An 18,604-nucleotide genomic window follows, 5' to 3' on the forward strand; every position below is an offset into this window, starting at 1 on the left:
TTGAAAGTTCAAAGAAAAGCAGAAAAGAGGCTCCAGAAGGATCGTCTTCCAGACTACTGGGCAACAGTTAAAGCCTAGGGACTCCTCTCTGGATGCAGAAAAGAGAAGCAGCCCTGGCCGGTGTCATGGGGCCTGCATTAGGGCCCAAGGATGTTGTCCCTTCCCCACCGGCCCAATGTGCCAACTCAAATGCCTAGAGTTGGGGGCCCAGGCAAGGAGTACATCAGCGTGAAAGAGGTCAGTGTGAAAGATGAATAGGGAGTAATGGGGTCTCTGGCAAACCACAGAGCACCTGCTCCTCCAGAGTCCAACCCATCGTTATGCAACTCCACTGATTGTTGCCATGTGGGATTGCTGGACCCGTGTGGCCAGATATTCCAACTTTTCAAGAGAAGCCAGAGTTCTGGATTTTTATGAGAAATTTGATTCTTAAATTTTGGCAGTAAATTTTTAAAAATATTAAGCACTACAAAACATATCTGCAGACTGTGTGGTGGACTGGCCGCTTAGGACCTCTGGGCTGCAGCGTGAATGGGAAAGTCGTGCCTCTAGGGGGCGCCCATGTCAGGGAAGACAGGCCTTCCTCTGGCAATGGCAGTAAGGTCCAGGGATGCAGGAGGGTCATGGAGAACCTGGGAAGCAGAAGCCAGTAGCAGCAGGAGCAGGATGGGGGCTGGATAAAGTTCAAAGGCTCAGCACCCAGGTCAGCTGGGGCTTTTCTCTCACTGTTTATGGGCAGTCTTATTAAAGGACACTAAGAGAAATAAGATGACCAGAATGCAGAATGAGATTCCACTGGCACCCCCACCACCTTCACCACCCTCTCTCTCTGGATCTCTTTGGAAACCACAGAAATAATGACCCACAGACCTCAGTGTAAATGGCCCCAGAAGAAATGTGACTCTGTCCGGGCCATCCAGCACTTCAGCCACAGGTTAGCATGACGCGGGGAGTCTCATCCCAAACTCACACCGCAGAGCCACCCCTTGAACTGCATCTCCAGCTCTCCCAGTCCAGCCCCCTGGTCACCGGTGTGACCGGTGTGACACTGGTCCAGTGTCTACATCTTTCACGCGGCTCTGGGGCAGGGGGCAGTCTGACCTTTCTCAACCTCCTCTCTCCAGCCCATTGTTTGTTGTTGTTTTCGAAGATGGGACAAAGGGAGGCCACAGCCACATTGCTGCTAACACCTGTGGAAGCCCACTGGAAGGTCTCTAGAAGGTCTAGTATTAGATACAATTTGAGCAGACTGTTCTAAAGTTCCACAAGGCATCACATGAAGGGAGGGCTGAAGACACTGCAGGTATCTGATCAGCTGTGCACACAGCAGACACCATGCATTGACTCCCCATACATTCCTGGATTATCTTTGGCAAAAGAACTGAGAGACTCATTCTTGGCCCTCAGAAAGCTTAAAGTCCAACCCTCCATTCTACAGATAAGGAGTTCTCATGAGGTGAATTGACATGCCGTACAGTGGGTAACTGAAAAGTTGTAGCCCTGGTTTTGTTAGAAAACAATTTAGTTCATTATCATGCCCAATAAGAAAATACTTGAGTAGTAAATGCATTTGAAACAAAGGTCAGTTTCCAGCTGTAACAAAATGCACACATCCAAAAGAGGCCAAGAAAAACAAGCGCAAATTTGCACGAAAACTAAACATGCTATATTAAAAAATTTTAGGGGGTGATTACTTTTTGGATAAACAATCCTTTATTTTGTCAAAAAGGATTCAACACAGGGTGCTCTTAGGTCAGGGTGGGGAATTATGTTTATATTGAGGCCACTGATGATAGAACAATCAATTGGAGGGTTGCACAAATAAAAAGACAAAGTATGGTTTATTTCATTTCATTCTGCTTTAGAGATCACCTACTATTTAAATTAAGAACAGAAAACATAGAATTCCATTTAGTAAACACAAACAAAAACATACACAGTTAACAGAGCATGAAAATAGAATCAAATTAAGAAGAAGCAAAGAGTGATGCTCAGGGAGTGAGGCACAATCTTTCTGTTGGCCAAAACTGAGAGGCGAAGGTTAGATCCTCACCTGAAACATCCCCAGCTCTCATGAGGCTGTGTTCCCAAATTCCAGGGATTAAGATGGCTAATGGGAACTCATGAAGTATTTTCCCATGAAAATAATATAAATGGCAAAGTGGGTGTGAGGTTACCAGGCTTGACCTCAAGACTAGGTTAACTCCAAAGGGAGCTACTTCCACATCTCCACATGTGGGAGGTCAGTTCACTCACCCATCCTCTCCACTGACCAGAGGCTGCCCCATCCTTCATTCCTCTCTCAAGCCACAGACACAGACCATTATCAGTTCCTTTCTTCCTCCTGCCTCCCTGGGGCACTGATCAGCTCACTTTATATACTCCTTCCCTTCGCAATTTCTTCCACTCTTAGGGCTTCTTCGGTACCCTTATGTAGGCGGGTACCACAAGCTTTCAGTGGGGAACACTCAAGAAGAGGGATCATGATACGACTCACACATGGTGGCCATGATGGGTCAGGTGCAAGAAGAAGAGAAAAAGCAAAAAAGAGATTCTCTGTGGCCCCTGAGAGAAGAAGCCAGCCTTGTTCTTTTCTCTTCAGTCTCTAGTCAAGTCCCCAACAGGCCAGTTCTTCTGCTTCTGTCCTTGGATGGCCATGAGAATATATTCTTAAATAAACTCTTTTATCGACCTATCTTGAGTACGAGTCTGTATCTCAAAACCAAAAGAACCTTGCCTAGAATGTCAGGCGCTAAACTCTTATTGGTCCGGGTTTCTCAAGCTAATCTTCCAGTTTTGACTCAGGCCCATTGGCAGGGGCGGGGGGCAGGGGTGGCTGGAATAACGGCTCCCTGGATGGATGGCCAAGGGTGGTCACTGCCCCTCCCCCACCTGGCTCTGCACCCTGTTGTGACTCCAAATGGACTCCCAGCCCAGTTTCTCCAAATTCTGACAAATGCAGTCATAATAAAAAATCAACCTAAAGGTGAATTTACTTTTCCCAACGCTTCAAGTTCACAGTGAATTCTGGCTTCAATCCAAGGTGTAATCAGCCTCTGAATGAGGTCCCAGGGAACCAGATGATAGAATCCTTATGTTGCATTCTTTCTTCCTTCCCGAAGAGCAGATGTGCACTTTATCAGATGCCTCTTTATCATCTCAAATCATCTTACTAAACTGAAAATTTTATGAGCGGAATAACTGTCAGCCGTCACCCGGTTCCTGTACCCCAGCCCTCCTCTTCTCCAGCTGCTGACTGCTGTCTGCACGCACAGCCAGCCCTGTCCTCGGGTGGGGGGATTTAAGGATTTGGGGCTCAACACTCGAGGGTCACAGCAGCACATCATCTTTGGCTCCGATTTTGATCTGAGGGATTCTGCTTAATTTCAGACCTTTGTCCCCATCTTGTTCTCTCAGGCCAAGCCTCTGACTTCTTGTCCTCCTTAATACTCACTTCACGGAAGAATCAGGGGTCCTTGCCTTGTTCTTCTGAGCTCCCAGCACAGCACTGGAACTCTCTGTGAGTTCTATTAAAGGCCTCTCTGATGTTATTTGCCTGGGTCTCTGGCCTCACACAAACATTCCTGCCTCCCATCAGGCCCTGTGTCCCAAACTGGACACCCAACACCAACTTCTGCCTGGATGACAACTGTTACCTGGGGCTTTCTCTCCAGGTGTGAGTTCTGCTCACTGGACCATATCTCCTCTGGGAGGTCGGTGGGGCTCCACACCAGCGGGGTCACAGGTCCTTCCCCATCACAGCCTGCCCCATTCCTCCAGTACTGCCAAAGCATGACCATAATCACTTCCATCATTAAAACTCCATCTCCGGGCTTCCCTGGTGGTGCAGCGGTTGAGTGTCCGCCTGCCGATGCAGGGGACGCGGGTTCGTGCCCCGGTCCGGGAAGATCCCACATGACGCGGAGCGGCTGGGCCCGTGAGCCATGGCCACTGAGCCTGCACGTCCGGAGCCTGTGCTCCGCAACGGGAGAAGCCCCAACAGTGAGAGGCCCGCATACCGCAAAACAAACAAACAAACAAACAAAAACTCCATCTCCTTAATGGCAGAAGAAAAAAGTGGGTACGGCTGTATCCTTGGTGCTGAGCACAGAAGAGGTACCCAATTAGCATCTGTTCCTTGAAGGAAGGAAAGAGGGAGAGGCAGGAGAGAGAGGGAAAAGGACAGTAATCAAGAAGGTGGTGTGAGAGGGTCAGCAGAACTGACACAAGGGGAGTGTAGGTCATGCCAGAGGAGCAGTGTAGCCATAAAGATGAAGTTCTAGACCATGGGAGCCAAGGTGAACTGCCACGGGAGGGGCAGGGGTGAAATGGAGCCGTCAACGGTGGGGCGGGGGGAGTGGGTGCAGGTCTGTGAAGAAAAGGGCTGAGCAGAGCCCTGGAGGAGTGAGCAGGAAGGCCAGCACCCCCTCTCTGGCTTGGAAAAGACCTAACGACCACACCTGGGGTTCTGTCCGAAGGGCTCAGTAAAGACAAGCTATTGACCATGTGGCCAAAGAATGCCCTTTTCAGACATTCCCTGCAAGGTGATCTGGGCTTGCCCAGCCCAAGTGCATCACCCCTGAGCATAAGCCTTTCTTCCATTGCAGGCTCCCACTCTAAGCATCACACATTCAAACAAACAGGGGAGCAGAGGGGCAAGGAGGACATCATGCACTCCTGAGACTCCATCCTCAACTCACAAGGGTTTCTCTGGTGGTGTCGCTGTGCCCAGGCTGATGCTGGAACTAAAGAGGGAGGGCCAAGACCAAACAAAGACAAGTCACAGCTGTTGACAGTCTGGTGGATGCAGCAAGGCACATACTGAATGGCAACCTGAGATGGCAGAGGGCAGGATGAAGTGCAGCCCCAGGTGAGTAGAACTTGCCCATGTCTTCTATCAACACCTCTCAAAGGTAGTCGTGGGGGGACTAAGTCTTCACAGCTCAAGACAACAGGGTTAGTGGTGATGCCAGCATCTATTTCCAGAAGCAATGGAGTGAAGAGGCTAAAAGCAGCCTTTGACATTAGACAGAGTTAAGTCCTAATCTTGGCTCTGCCAATAATTAGTTGTGTGATCAAAGAAAGGTTACTTACCTCTCTGAACACACCTGTAGGTATCAACAGTACCTGCCACATAGAGCTGTTGCTTGAAGATAAAGGAGATCAGACTTCCCTGGTGGCACAGTGGTTAAGAATCCACCTGCCAATGCAGGGTACACAGGTTCGATCCCCGGTCCTGGAAGATCCCACATGCCGGAGCAACTAAGCCCATGCGCCACAACTACTGAGCCTGCACTCTACAGCCCGCGAGCCACAACTACTGAGTTTGTGTGCCACACCACTGAAGCCCGCGCACCTAGAGCCCGTGTTCTGCAACAAGAGAAGCCACCGCAATGAGAAGCCCACGCACCACAACTAAGAGTAGCCCCTGCTCACCACAACTAGAGAAACACCGCGCGTAGCAACGAAGACCCAACACAGCCAAAAATAAATAAATAAATCTAAAAAAAAAGATTAATGAGATCATTTAAGACAAAATTAGCACACAACAAATTGTAGTTATTATTATTCTTTTTGTTGTTGCTATCAATGAAGAACCAGCATCTAATCAATTCTCAGATCTCTGGCCAACTTCATGACCTAGAGTTTGACTCAGGAGGACTAGGAAAGGCTTTATGTTGGGGATTGATAGAGATTCCCCATGTGCTGGTGGAATCTAAATCCAAGGATCTGGTCAGGTCACATTGGTGCAGGTCCAGCTCCAGAGACCCCAGCGGGGTGCAGGCAGGGTACTGCAAAGGAGAAGACTTCCAAGGCATCTAGGAAGTGTGGAGTCTGAGACACAGAGGTGGGCCAGGGAGGAGAGAAGGCAGGATCCAGCACACAGGCAGCCATGCGGCTACTATTTCTTGAGCACCTACGAGGTGTCAGACTCTGGGATGAGTGCTTTACCTCCTACACTTGCCCAATTCCCCCTCTCCAATCCCATTCTCCAAATAAGGAATAAGGCTCCCTTACTCCTGCAGTTAGTCAGTACAGAGCCAGGGAGGCCTGCCTGACTCCAGTACCCATGCTTTTCTACACTGCAACTCTAGGATCCAGGATGTCCACGTGAGAACACCTCCAACAGAGTGGAAACAGACAGAAAAAGGGGGCTGTGGACTTGAGGTGCATAACTTGGGATCCACGGAGTAAAATTCTTGAAATTGCAAACAAAATTGTGTGTGTACCATTTTCTCGGAGAAGTGCTGAAAGTATTCATCAGACTCTCAGAGGGTGTGGGAACCACAAAATGTCAAGTACAATACACGTAGAGAAAAGAAGTCCCCAAAACCTCATTCCAAAGCTCTTGAGGAGACAGTGGAAAGGACGAGTAAGAGTGCCCCCTGACAGCTTCTTGTCCCTCTAATCCAGTGGCCCCAGCAGCAGAGGCCACCAGATCTCACCGAGACAGTGTTCCATGATGTGAGAGAAGACAGCCTTGAACCCAACTAACTGTCTCAGCAAGTCTAACCTGGCATTCATCCGTAATCTCAGGACACTGTCCTTTCTACAGATGTCACAGGGAGCCACCACTGCCCCCACTTCTTTCCTGGACACTGGTCAGTCAGCAGCACTCCCACCACCAATAAAGAAAATTAATGAAAAGACGAAGCCATGTCTACAAAGCCTGGGGAACGTCTCCATGGGAGCAGAGCCAGAAACACTGCAGCCTGTCGATCGGGCTGCTCAAAGCAGCCCCACTCATGAGTTCTCTCAAGGGCCTCAAAGCTAAAAACATGTTGGGGACAGAGATGTTGGGTCCCTTTTGGGCCCTCAAACCTTGGAAGGCAGGACCCAGAAACCCGTGTAGTACATGAGGGTCTCGCACGGGTGCGTTTTAGCCTTTTGTGCCTAACTTTAGTCCCTCGATGCCCAATGGCCGTTGCGTCCCCTCTTTTCTCCAGCCTGAAACACCAGCGTTCAAATCCAGGTGCATGTAGTCATTCCTTTGGATATGGATATGGTTTCAGGAGACCCTCTCTTCAGAGGGGACACTGAGACCAGGTGACGGTAGCATGTGCCCCTCCAAGTCACAGACAGCATAGGAAAAGGAACTCAGGGAGTTGAAGACTCTGTGGGGTCCATCTCTGAGTGATGAGGCCCAGGGAGAGGAGGCAGGTTAGCCAAACGAACGTCTTCGACTCTCTCCTGCTAATTTATTATTTTGAACTCAAATGCACAAACTCTTAGGCTTATGTGGATGCCCTACACAGATGGCAGGAGTTTAGACTAAGGTTGGTTTCTTAAATAGAGGTGGACACGGCCCAGTGGCTCAGAATAGACAAGACGGGAAACATCAGCTTCCATCAGAGCCAATAAGGAATGAAAGCCATTTCCCCTTCCAGAGTCTTCATTACAAAGAGCAAGAAATCAGATCCATTACCCGGAGGGAGATAAGTGCAAGATGAGGTTTCCTCTCCAAGTTTCCAGACATTTGCAAAGATGAGAATGTTCAACTTTGCTTCCAGGACTCTTTAGGGAAGAAATAAACAACCAAAAAGTCCCCAAACATCAACCACACGGGGCTTTCCTCCACACCTTGTGCGGTTAGGTGGTGAGGTGTCCCAGAACTCAGATATGGGGGTGTCAGGTTCTGCACCACCACATCGAAGAGGATGCAGGAGGATGGGAGAGTGTGTGTGTGCCTGCTCGTGTATCTGTGTGTGTGTCCAGCTAAGTACTTCCTTCACTACACAGCTAATCCAATTAGCAGCTTTAGGAAACTCGGCAATGTTAATTCAAGGGCCCATTCATAGAACAGCTCGGCCCATGCCTGCCCAGAACTCCCATTCTTCTCACTGCAAATAAAATGCACACAGAAGGACCTTCTCTCCCTGAAGAATGCGCTCTTGCCTCCTTGCCCCCAAGCACATCCAAAAGGCTGCTGCCACTTCCTCTGGAGGCTCTCACGGCAGGGGAACAGGACTGTCTGAAAATGGGGGGGAAATAGCGCTCTCTCCATCTGAGGCACAAAACAAGGTTAATTTTAACAGCGCTGTCAACCCAGGTGGACTCCCAAGCTGGCAGCTGTGCTGACTAAAGAGGTATCATGAATCCCACCACATGTAGGGCCCTGGGTGAGTCTTAGGCTGTCCGTGGACCTTCAGTTCTTTTTCTGTAGAATGGGGACTTGGCGCAGAGGGCAGAGCTGGAACAGAAGGCTGGAAGGAAGGACACTCGGGGCCTGTAGACACGACGTCACTGCTTTTGGCAGGAGGCTGAAGGGCGGGAAGGGAGCCGGATATGTAAGTTGTAGATAAAGCGTGGAGGGCCTTGGGGGCCAGATAAGGAATGTTTCTGATAAGTGATAGGCAGCCATGGAAGGGTTTTAGAAAACACAGTGGTATCAGTTATCTAGGGCTGCCGTAACAAGTTACCACAGAGTTGGAGGCTTAAAAACAGAAATCTATTCTCTCACAGTTCTGAAGGCTAGAAGTCTGAAATCAAGGTGTTGGCAGGGCCGTGCTCCCTCTGCAGGCTCTGCAAGAATCCTTCCTTGCCTCTTCCTAGTCTGTGGCAGCTCCCGGCAATCCTTGGTGCCCCCTGGCTTATAGCTGCATCATTCCAGTCTCTGCCTCTCTCTTTCATGTGGCCTTCCGCTGTGTGTCTCTCTGAGTCCTCTCCTCTTCTTATAAGGACTCCGGTCATTGGATTTAGGGCACCCCTAAATCCAGGCTGATCTCAAGATCCTTAACTAATTAGATGTGCAAAGACTCTATTTCTAAATGAGGTCACATTCTGGGGTTCAAGTAGACATAAATTTGGGGGGGACACTATTCAACCCAATACAGTGGTTGCAAGGTCAGGTCCAGGAAGATCACCTGGAAGCACGATGCGGAAGCAGAGACTGGAGGCAGGGAGACTGATCAGAAGTAATCACCACGAGCCCGGGGTCCTAAGTGAACAGCGAGGACGCTCCCTACTGGGGGCCCGAGAGCTCTCAGAGGCTTTTTTTCTGTGGCCAGCACAGCACCCTGAGTGGGCTCTCATACCAACCCGGGCACAAGGTCTTTGCTCGCTTCCTGGTCCAGAAAGACTCCAGCTACTTTCCCAGGGCTGGCAAAGGAATGACTGCATGCACCTCTGTTGTTTTCCATTCCTTCCACCTGGCAACATGGCAGATGGGTTGGTACAATGGAGGACACAGCCTAGGAGATGGGAAACCTGGGTTCTCGTTCTGGTTCTTCCACTGACTGAATGTGGGACATTGGGCACATCTATGAAACGAGGGAGACTAGATCACTTCTAAGGCAATGACATCGTTTCATTCTGCAACCAGGAAAGCAGCTTCAAGTTCACAGGATAAACCAGGGAAAGGAGGCATCTGGGGCTGCACTGCATCCCATCCACCTCCAAGGATTAAGCCCTCTTCCCACGCCACCGCCCAAAAAACCAGGGGCAATTACCAAAGCTTGGAAATGAACTAACCGATATCTAAGAACACATCCTTTCACACATGTGGAAGTAGAAAGAGCAGATAAAGGTGTGGTTCCTTTTAAATTTTTTTTTTAATCAAAGCAAATGTTTAAAGAACAATAGCACAGTGTTGTTCACAGCATCAACATTTCTAATAGAAAAAAACACTACAGAAAAGAAGGGAAACAACCATCATGTCCATCTGTATGGATTCATTCGATAAATGGTGGCAGAGTTGCATATTAAATGTGATAGACCTCAAAGTACCACGTGAAATATGTCCATGGTGTGGTGTTAAAGACACAGGTTACACAACAGGGTGTTAAGAAAAATTCCTTTTATGTTTAAAAAATATCTGCACATGGCCTGAGCACAGTAAGGCTGGAAGGAATCCAGCAAACAGATCATGATGGGGACCCCCAGGGCTGGGATAAAAGGGGATTTTCACTTTCTACAATTTTGAGCTATTGGACTTTTTTTTTTTTTTAACAACTATCAGTGTTAGTTTAATCAGCAAAAATAATTTAAAATATTCCCATTCTGAAAATAAAATAACTATTTTAGATAGATGCAAAGTACTATTGGCCCTCAGAGAAAATTGATCAGGGTAAGAATCACCTTGCCATAAAAACATAGTGGGAAAAAAAAATACATATCTCAAGCTTGGGAAGGAGGAAACACCAGAAAGGTACATGTTTCAAAGGCCTCTTGCCCAAGCCCCGAAAGTTCCCTCCAGCACGTAGCAAATTTCTCCCATTCTCCACTTTAGCCTTAAACCCTCCCAGGTCAGTGTTCTTTCTGCAAAGACTACTACTAATAATAAGGAAGAGAAGGCAGAGTTGATATTTACTGCACATTTCTTATATGCCAGGCACTGCGCTCAGCACTTTCCACGTATTCTTTCCTTTTCTCCTCACAACATCACTCTGAGGTAAGGATTATTACTATTCCCATTTGACAGATGAAGAAACTGAGGCCCAGCTCGAGGATTCAAGCCCAGACAGTCTGAGACCAAAGCCTGTGATGGTGGCCAGCGCTTTCACTGCCCTCCTGGGAGCAAAGCCCTGTGGGAGCTCTTCACCCCAAGGCCCCTGGGAGATGCTCCAGGGCCTGCCAGTCTCTGTCTATCTCTTCCCTCTCCCCTATCCAACAATGCTGGCCAGTGCCTTCTACATACGAAGTGCCGGGCCACCTCTGTGGGATCCAAAGTCAAATATATGTGGACTCTGCCCTCTCAGCTCACAGGGGAGAAGGAAAAAGAAGACAGGTACTCAGGTTCTTAGACCATGAGGCTGACCATGGCGGTCAACTGCCATGGTGGCTGGCCAAGGCCCAGACTCTCTCTGGGGTCTCTCACTCACATCTGCCAAGCTTGGGTCCCCGTGCTGTGCCATGGCAGGTCCCCCAAGGACAGCAGAAGGACTGCTGACAGGACCAACCCTGAGCATTCGTGATGGTGTCCGGGCATCAACTGACTATGCTGTGCAGGTCTGGAGGTGTGAGTGGGGTCCCCAAGCCAGAGAGACCAAGACCCAAAGGCCTCCTTGGATCCTGCGTGGTCACCCCCAACCCCCTGCCCTGCTTTCCAAATCCATAAGTACCCACACAGAGTGTAAACTGGTACTACCACTTGGGAAATCCGACTGATTCTACTAATAACTTACGTATACCCTGTGACCCAGCAATTCCATTTCTGGAAATGAGTGCCGAAGGATATGTACAAGAAAGACAATAGCAGCTTTAGTTATCATAGACCCAAACTGTCAACTGTCCAAATGGCTGTCAACAGAAGAATGAATAAACTAGGGTACATTCATTCAGGAGAACGTTGCAAAAGATGAAAGGACAAACCAGCGCTCCACCCAACAACATGGGGGAATTTCACAGCCACAAAGCTGAGGGAAAGGAGACAGACACAAACACACACTGCATGGTTCCATTCATGCAGGTAAAATGCATCTGTGGGGACTTCCCTGGTGGTGATGTGGTTAAGAATCTGCCTGCCAATGCAGGGGACATGGGTTCGATCCATGGTCTGGGAAGATCCCACATGCCGCTGAGCAACTAAGCCCGCGAGCCACAGCTACTGAGCCCGCGTGCTGCGATTACTGAAGCCCGTGTGCCTAGACTCCATGCTCTACAACAAGAGAAGCCCTCGCTCTCGCAACTAGAGAAAGCCTGTGCACAGGAACGAAAAACCAACATGACCAAAAAATAAATAAAATTAAAAATAAAATGCACCTGTGTGGAGAGAGGTCAGACTAGTGGCTGCTGGGGGGTGGGTACTGGCTGGAAGGAGGCATGAGGGAGTCTCCAGGGTTCTGGAAATGTTCCATCCCTTGGTCTGGGTGGTGGTTACGTGGACATGAACACATGTAAAAGTACATCACACTCTATGTTTGAGCTATGTGAGATTCACTAGTTTTAAGTACTGAAGTAATAGTGCAAAAAGGAAAGTTAAAAAATTAAATCAGGGCTTCCCTGGTGGCGCAGTGGTTGAGAGTCTGCCTGTCGATGCAGGGGACACGGGTTCGTGCCCCGGTCCGGGAGGATCCCACATGCCGCGGAGTGGCTAGGCCTGTGAGCCATGGCGGCTGAGCCTGCACGTCCGGAGCCTGTGCTCCGCAACGGGAGAGGCCACAACAGTGAGAGGCCCGCGTACCGCAAAAACAAACAAACAAACAAATTAAATCACACGAAGTTACAATCAGATCAACTTCTCTAGGCCTCCAGGTAAGAATCTGGCAGGGGGTGGGGGGGAGGGGGAGGAAGCGTATGATGACTTGGAGTGACAGAATTATGAAGAGATGCTGCCTTTTGTTAGACCTCAATTAAGCTTGTGTGTATAATGGTGTGAAAAATAATCTGGATTCCAAAACCCCATTTAAAATTCAAATGGACGTTTCAAAACATCCACGAGAGGTCCCCCAAATCCGAAGAAGTGATAATCATAGAGCCAGACACCAAAAACGTGCCTAATCGTTCCTCCCTCCTCCCGACCACTGGTGATGAGGACCCCTGGCCTTGTGACAGCCTTTGCCCTCTTGCCTTCCTCATCCCTACATCCTGTATGGAGCCTGGCCTAGCTCCTGTAGCTGCTCATGTCCCCATGAGCGGTGGGAGGCGCCCCCACGCTGGGCACAGCCCTACCACCCCCCCAGAAAGAGGGAACCAACCACTGGACAAGAAGGAAGCATGTAACCTCCTTAGTGGAGGCTGCCATCCCAGTTCCCACCCCAAGAAGGACGACTCCCTCGGTCTGGAATGTCCTTCTCTACCCTCTGACTCCTTCTTCTCCAGCCTGGGAAACCCCTCCACCTCCCCAGGACCCCCTCCTCTGGGAGGCCTTTCTGGCTCTCCCCACAGCAATGGTCCCAGTTCTTCTTAGTGCCCTCCACTCCCACTGCGCTTCCTGGGACACCCCACCTCCACCTCTCACTCTTTACCCTTTTTGGTTTCCGCAACTATTTCCTCCAATAGCTGGTAAGTCCTTAAAAAGAGAAACCTCAGTGCTTCCCTGGTGGCTCAGTGGTTGAGAGTCCGCCTGCTGATGCAGGGGACACGGGTTTGTGTCCCGTTCCGGGAAGATCCCACATGCCGCGGAGCGGCTGGGCCCGTGAGCCATGGCTGCTGAGCCTGCGCGTCCAGAGCCTGTGATCTATACCATCTCAGGGTCTGGCACAAGACCTGGCACAAAGTGAACACCCAATAGAGGTTTCAATGAAAAAGTGAGTGAGTGAGTGAGTGAATGAATGAATGAATTGGGACCACATCCAGAAACATGAATACAATATATGCTTCTCTTTCCCTCCCAAGTGGATACAGATCGCAGGGCCTTTTGTGCCAGGAAATACTGAAATGAAGAATTGGTGAATTAGTTCTGGTGGAATCTTGGAGCCTTGCAAGACACTCAGGGATGGGGGGCTTTGGGGATGTACTTGGAATCCACCAGGTTCATCAGCAGAGGGAAAGGGGTTGCCTTGACCACCCCTCTCTCATCATCACCACCAGCAAGCAGCATGGTGAGGCTGCCCAAGCATCCAGCCCAGAACCCAGCAACCTTAGGGCAGCTGGTGGGCTGTGGAGAGCAGCGGGAGAGGGGACTGCACCAAGACTCCCCCAAGCCAAAGATGAGCACGTCACGTTCTTACTCAGAAACCTTGGGCAGGACCCCTGCCGCCCACAGGGGAGAGCTCCAGCTCATCAGTGCAACAGGCACTGGGCCTCAGGGGGGTTGCCTCCTACTCTGGGCACCTTCTCACCCACCCCGCCAACAGGCACCCTCATCGTCTACCCCAGCAACTTCTCCTGGTGCTTCTCTCTACGATAGCCCCCCGCAAGAGCCACACTCCAATGACCCACACCTTGCCCCTGTTCCTCAACTTAAGACAGCCCCTCTCATACTCCCTGCCTCTGCACACAGTTTCTCCTCTGCTGAAATATCTTTTCTTGATTCTTTCCCTAAGGAACTCCTACTCATCCTTCAAGACACAAGGCAAGAGTGCCCATTCCCATGATGCCTTTCTTGGCCCATCTTCTTCCCACTGCTCTTGATTCATTGTAGCTCTTGTCATGAGGAATTACAGTTTATCTATCTACACTTCAGTCTTATTCCTCCGGACTGGGGTGCTTAGTGATAACATCTGCTATTGCCTGAGAACATGCCATGTGCTAGGCACCAGGTTAGCCTGTCACTTTTGGAGTCGATCCTCCCAACCCCTGCTGAAGTGAGTGCTGGTTTCATCCCCATTCTACAGATAGGAAAACTGAACTTTGGAGATGTTAGCAAGCTTGTCCACCCTGTCTGCCTGGCGTGAAAGGTCTCCTTGAAGTCAGAGGTCACATCTTATTCCTCTTTCTCTCACCAGCACCGCATTAGATCCATGATAGGTACTAAAAAAGGGGGGCGGTGTATAAACTTCAGTTTTACAAGATGAATGTTCTGGAGATCTGCTGTAGCACATCATGCTTGTAGTTTATGGTACTGTATTGTACACTTAAAATTTTGTTAAGACAGTAGATCTCATGTTAAGTATTCTTACCACAATTTTTTAAAATCCTTGAGAGAAAGGAAGGGAGGGTGGGTGGAGGGGTGGCAGGTAGCAGAGACAGTGTAGCATCAGGCACACAAGAGCCTTGGTCACCGAATAATAAGCCACAGTCAGCCACACAGCCTATCAGCTCCCACAGCTCAGTGCCTGGGGCTGCTTCTGAGAATGGAGATTCCACAGAGGGGAGGCATCTGAGCCCAGTGGGCAGGGAGGTGAGGAGAAATCAGGAGGTCAGACTCATTACTATTCACCCCAAGGTGAAGGCAAGGAGGAAAAGTAATCAAAGGAGAAGAGTAATCAAAGTCTGACACCCAATCTGTGTTTCCTGCCCCCAGGGGATTGTCACCTGGTTTGTAGGCCAAACAAGTGCCCAATACCACCCCGCCCCAGCCCCAGGCAAGCATCTTCCCACCGCTAATGAGTATCGGCATCACCATCAGATACGCCCTACATGGAGCCCATCCAGGAATACTCTCCATTTGGGAAGTTCTGGACCCTGAGGCCAGAGTCCTGAGAACCTATGTTGAGTTCAGCTCTGAACTCTGAGCTCAGGGTTGAATCTTTGGATAAAGAGGCTAATGAAGATTTTCGTAGAAGGATAAGCAAACTTGGAGGCTCCAGCTTCACAGCCTGCAACAGACAAGGGGTGACCCCTCTGGTTTTCCATTGACGGGTGGGCACTGGACTGACAGGTCAAATACCTATGACTTGTGGTCCACATCACCCCGTGCTGGAGTCCCTGACCCTTCTCTCCAGGGCAGGGGTGAAGGGGATGCAGTACTTACCCGTGCTGTGTCCTGTTTCCTCCACTGACTGCTTGATCCAGTCATGGGTTTGGTTGATGTGAAATAACTTCAGGTCCTCTTCATCTAAGGCAATGTCTCCCCAAAAGACAGCTGGGAAGAAAAAACAGAAATGGATCAATTTAAGCTGGAGATCAAGGAATGAATTTACTAGTGGCCCAGAGGGTATTGGAAACTGAGTAGTAAACTCAAGAAAAGATAGTCCAACCAATCAAATTTCTTCCTGAGCCTAAGAGATAGGACTGGTAGAAAAAGAACAACAGATAATAAATCTGTGCATCAAAGCCACAGGGCTGGGGACAACCACAATAAAGATCAAAGGCCTAGGTCTGTAAGGTATTTTGAAAGGTCACCCTGTCTTACTGTCACTGTAGGCAGCTGTGGGCAAAACCACCACACAAAGACAGCTGTTTCTCCCTTCTTCAGAGTTTTCAGGATATTTTTTTAAAAAGCATAATATAATAAATGATACTAATGTTCATAATATTTGCTTCCCTTCCCTGGGGAAAGATTCTATTTCCCTTCCCCATTGATGTCAGGATTGGCCACTTCACCTGTTCTGGCTAATCAAATGTGAGAAGGAGCTTTAAGAGCTAGTGTATGATTCACCATGTCCTCGTTTCCTCTCCCAGAGGACAAGCAGTGGCTTAGATAGGGGTGACTCTAAAACCCTATCTGGAGTAAATATGATATGGAGCAGAGGGATGGCTGATTAGGACGGATATGTACCATGAATGAGGAAAATAAAAACCATTATTTTTATAAGTACCTGAGATTTGGGGCTATTTGTTACTGCAGCACAACCTCTTTATCCTGACTAATACAGAAATTGCTATCAGAAGTGGTATGTTTCTTGGTAACAAAAATCCATTGTCTTTGGGCCAGGTAGTAGGTATCAAGGAAACTATTACTGAAAGCTGGAAGAAGGCAATCAATATTACACAGTGATGAAGTATTTGGTAAAACTATTGCCTGCATTAACTTGGAAGGCAGATGATGAACTAAATGAGCTTATGGCTTTAAGTGAAGGGATGGGGAGTCAGAATGTCAATAGCACATCTTGGTTACCATTAGCTGTGTTTGACAAGATACTACAAGAAAGATAAGGGCTTTAAAAAGAACTGGGCATGGAGGCATCATGCTCCCTGATTTCAAACTATATTACAAAGTGGTAATAATTAAAACAGTATGGTATTGGCATAAAAACAGATACATTGATCAATGGAACCAGATAGAGAGCCCAGAAATAAACCCATGCTTATATGGTCAATTAATTTATGACAGAGAAGCCAAAAATATACAATGGGGAAAGGACAGTCTCTTCACTAAATGATGTTGAGAAAATTGGAGCCACATACAAAAGAAAGAAACTGGACCACTATCTTATACCATACACAAAAATTAACTCAAAATGGATTAAAGACTTGGACTTAAGACCTGAAATCATAAAACTGCTAGAAGAAAACACAGGCAGTAAGCTCCTTGACATAAGTCTTGACAATGATTTTTTTGAATATGACATAGAAAAGCAAAAGCAACAAAATCAAAAATAACTAGGCGAGGACTTCCCTGGTGGTGCAGTGGTTGAGAGTCCACCTGCCAATGCAGGGGACATGGGTTCGAGCCCTGCTCTGGGATGATCCCACATGTCATGGAGCAACTAAGCCCATGTGCCACAACTACTGAGCCTGCCCTCTAGAGACCGCAAGCCACAACTATTGAGCCCACATGCCACAACTGCTGAAGCCCATGCGCCTAGAGCCCGTGCTCCGCAACAAGAGAAGCCGCCCTGATGAGAAGCCCGCACACCACAACGAAGAGTAGCCCTCGCTCGCCGCAACTAGAGAAAGCCCACGTGCAGCAACGAAGACCCAATGCAACCAAAAATAAATAAATAAAATTAAAATTAAATTTTAAATAAATAAATAAGTGAGACTATATCAAACTAAAAGTCTTCTGCATTGAGGGGAAACCATCAACAAAAATGAAAAGGCAACCTACTGAATGGGAGAAATTATTTGCAAACCATATTCTGATAAAGGGTTAATATCCAAAATATATACAGAATTCATACAACTCAATAGCAAAAAACAAACAATCCAATTAAAAAATGAGCAGAAGACCTGAAGACACATTTTTTCCAAAGACATAGAGATGACCAAGAGGTACATGAAAAGAGGCTCCACATCATTAATCATCAGGGAAATGCAAAACCACAGTGAAATATCGTCTCATACCTGTTAGAATGGCTGTTATCAAAACGACTAGAAAAGCAAGTGTTGGCAAAGTTGTGAGGAAAAAGAAATCCTTATGCACTGTTGGTGGGAATGTAAATTGGTGCGGCCACTATGGAAAACAGAATGGCGGTTTCTCAAAAAATGAAAAATAGAACTATCATGTGATCCAGCAGTTCCACTTCTGAGTACTTATCTAAAGAAAACGAAAACACTAATTTGAAGCAAAATCTGTACCTGCATGTTCATTGCAGCATTATTTACAATAGCCAAGATATGGAAACAACGTAAAGTGTCCATATTATTCAGCCATAAAAAACCCAAAACCCTGCCCCATTTGCAACAACATGGATGAATGTTGAGGGCATTATACTAAATGAAATATGTGTATCTATATCTATATAGATATTTCATATATATATGAAATAGGTGAAGAGAAATAGGTGGAAGAAGTAGGTGAACTCTTTTTGTTTTATTGCTGTTGTTGTTTAAATAAATTGAATTCAAAAAAAAAAGAATTGAGCAATTTATAGTGGGAATGAAAAGGAATGGAGAGAGTCCAGAAATTCAGGGACTTGAGGAGATGGAAGAGCCAACCTATTCTCATCGCTAAACAGTAAAACAAAGACTGAGAAGGCCTTTCAGTAACAAAGACTGATCAAAACTCGGGCTTATGGTGTAGAGAATTGGGAAACCTCATACGTTGCTAGTAGGGATGTAAAATGGTATACTCCCTAGAGAAAGCTACTTGGCATTTTCCTAAAAAGTTAAACTTATCACAAGACCCAGCAATTCCACTCCTAGAGATCTTCCCAAAAGAAATGAAAACATAGGTCCACACAAAGACATATACTCAAATGTTAACATCAGGCTTATTAATGATTGCCCCAAACTTGAACACAACCTAAACGTCTATCAACTGTTGAATGGATAAACAAATGTGATCTCTCTATACGATGGAAAAACCACCTAGCAATTAAAAAGAGCCAACTATTGACACACGCTACAACATGTATGATCTCAAAAACATCATGCTAAGTGAAAGAAGCAAGATGCA

The 18,604-nt window shown here is 47.7% G+C and overlaps 1 protein-coding gene across 1 annotated transcript in view; it reads right to left on the minus strand.

Moving 5' to 3' along the window:
* Positions 1–18,604, minus strand: part of TLL2 (tolloid like 2) — a 128,215-nt gene that overhangs the window by 82,452 nt on the left and 27,159 nt on the right. The window contains exon 2 of the mRNA XM_024734994.1: positions 15,296–15,406. Coding sequence (XP_024590762.1) covers positions 15,296–15,406 — 111 coding nt within the window. The remainder of the gene's footprint in view (positions 1–15,295; positions 15,407–18,604) is intronic.

This window comes from Neophocaena asiaeorientalis, unplaced genomic scaffold (assembly GCF_003031525.2).
Source record: "Neophocaena asiaeorientalis asiaeorientalis breed wild unplaced genomic scaffold, Neophocaena_asiaeorientalis_V1.1 scaffold240, whole genome shotgun sequence".
Taxonomy (NCBI): domain Eukaryota; kingdom Metazoa; phylum Chordata; class Mammalia; order Artiodactyla; family Phocoenidae; genus Neophocaena; species Neophocaena asiaeorientalis.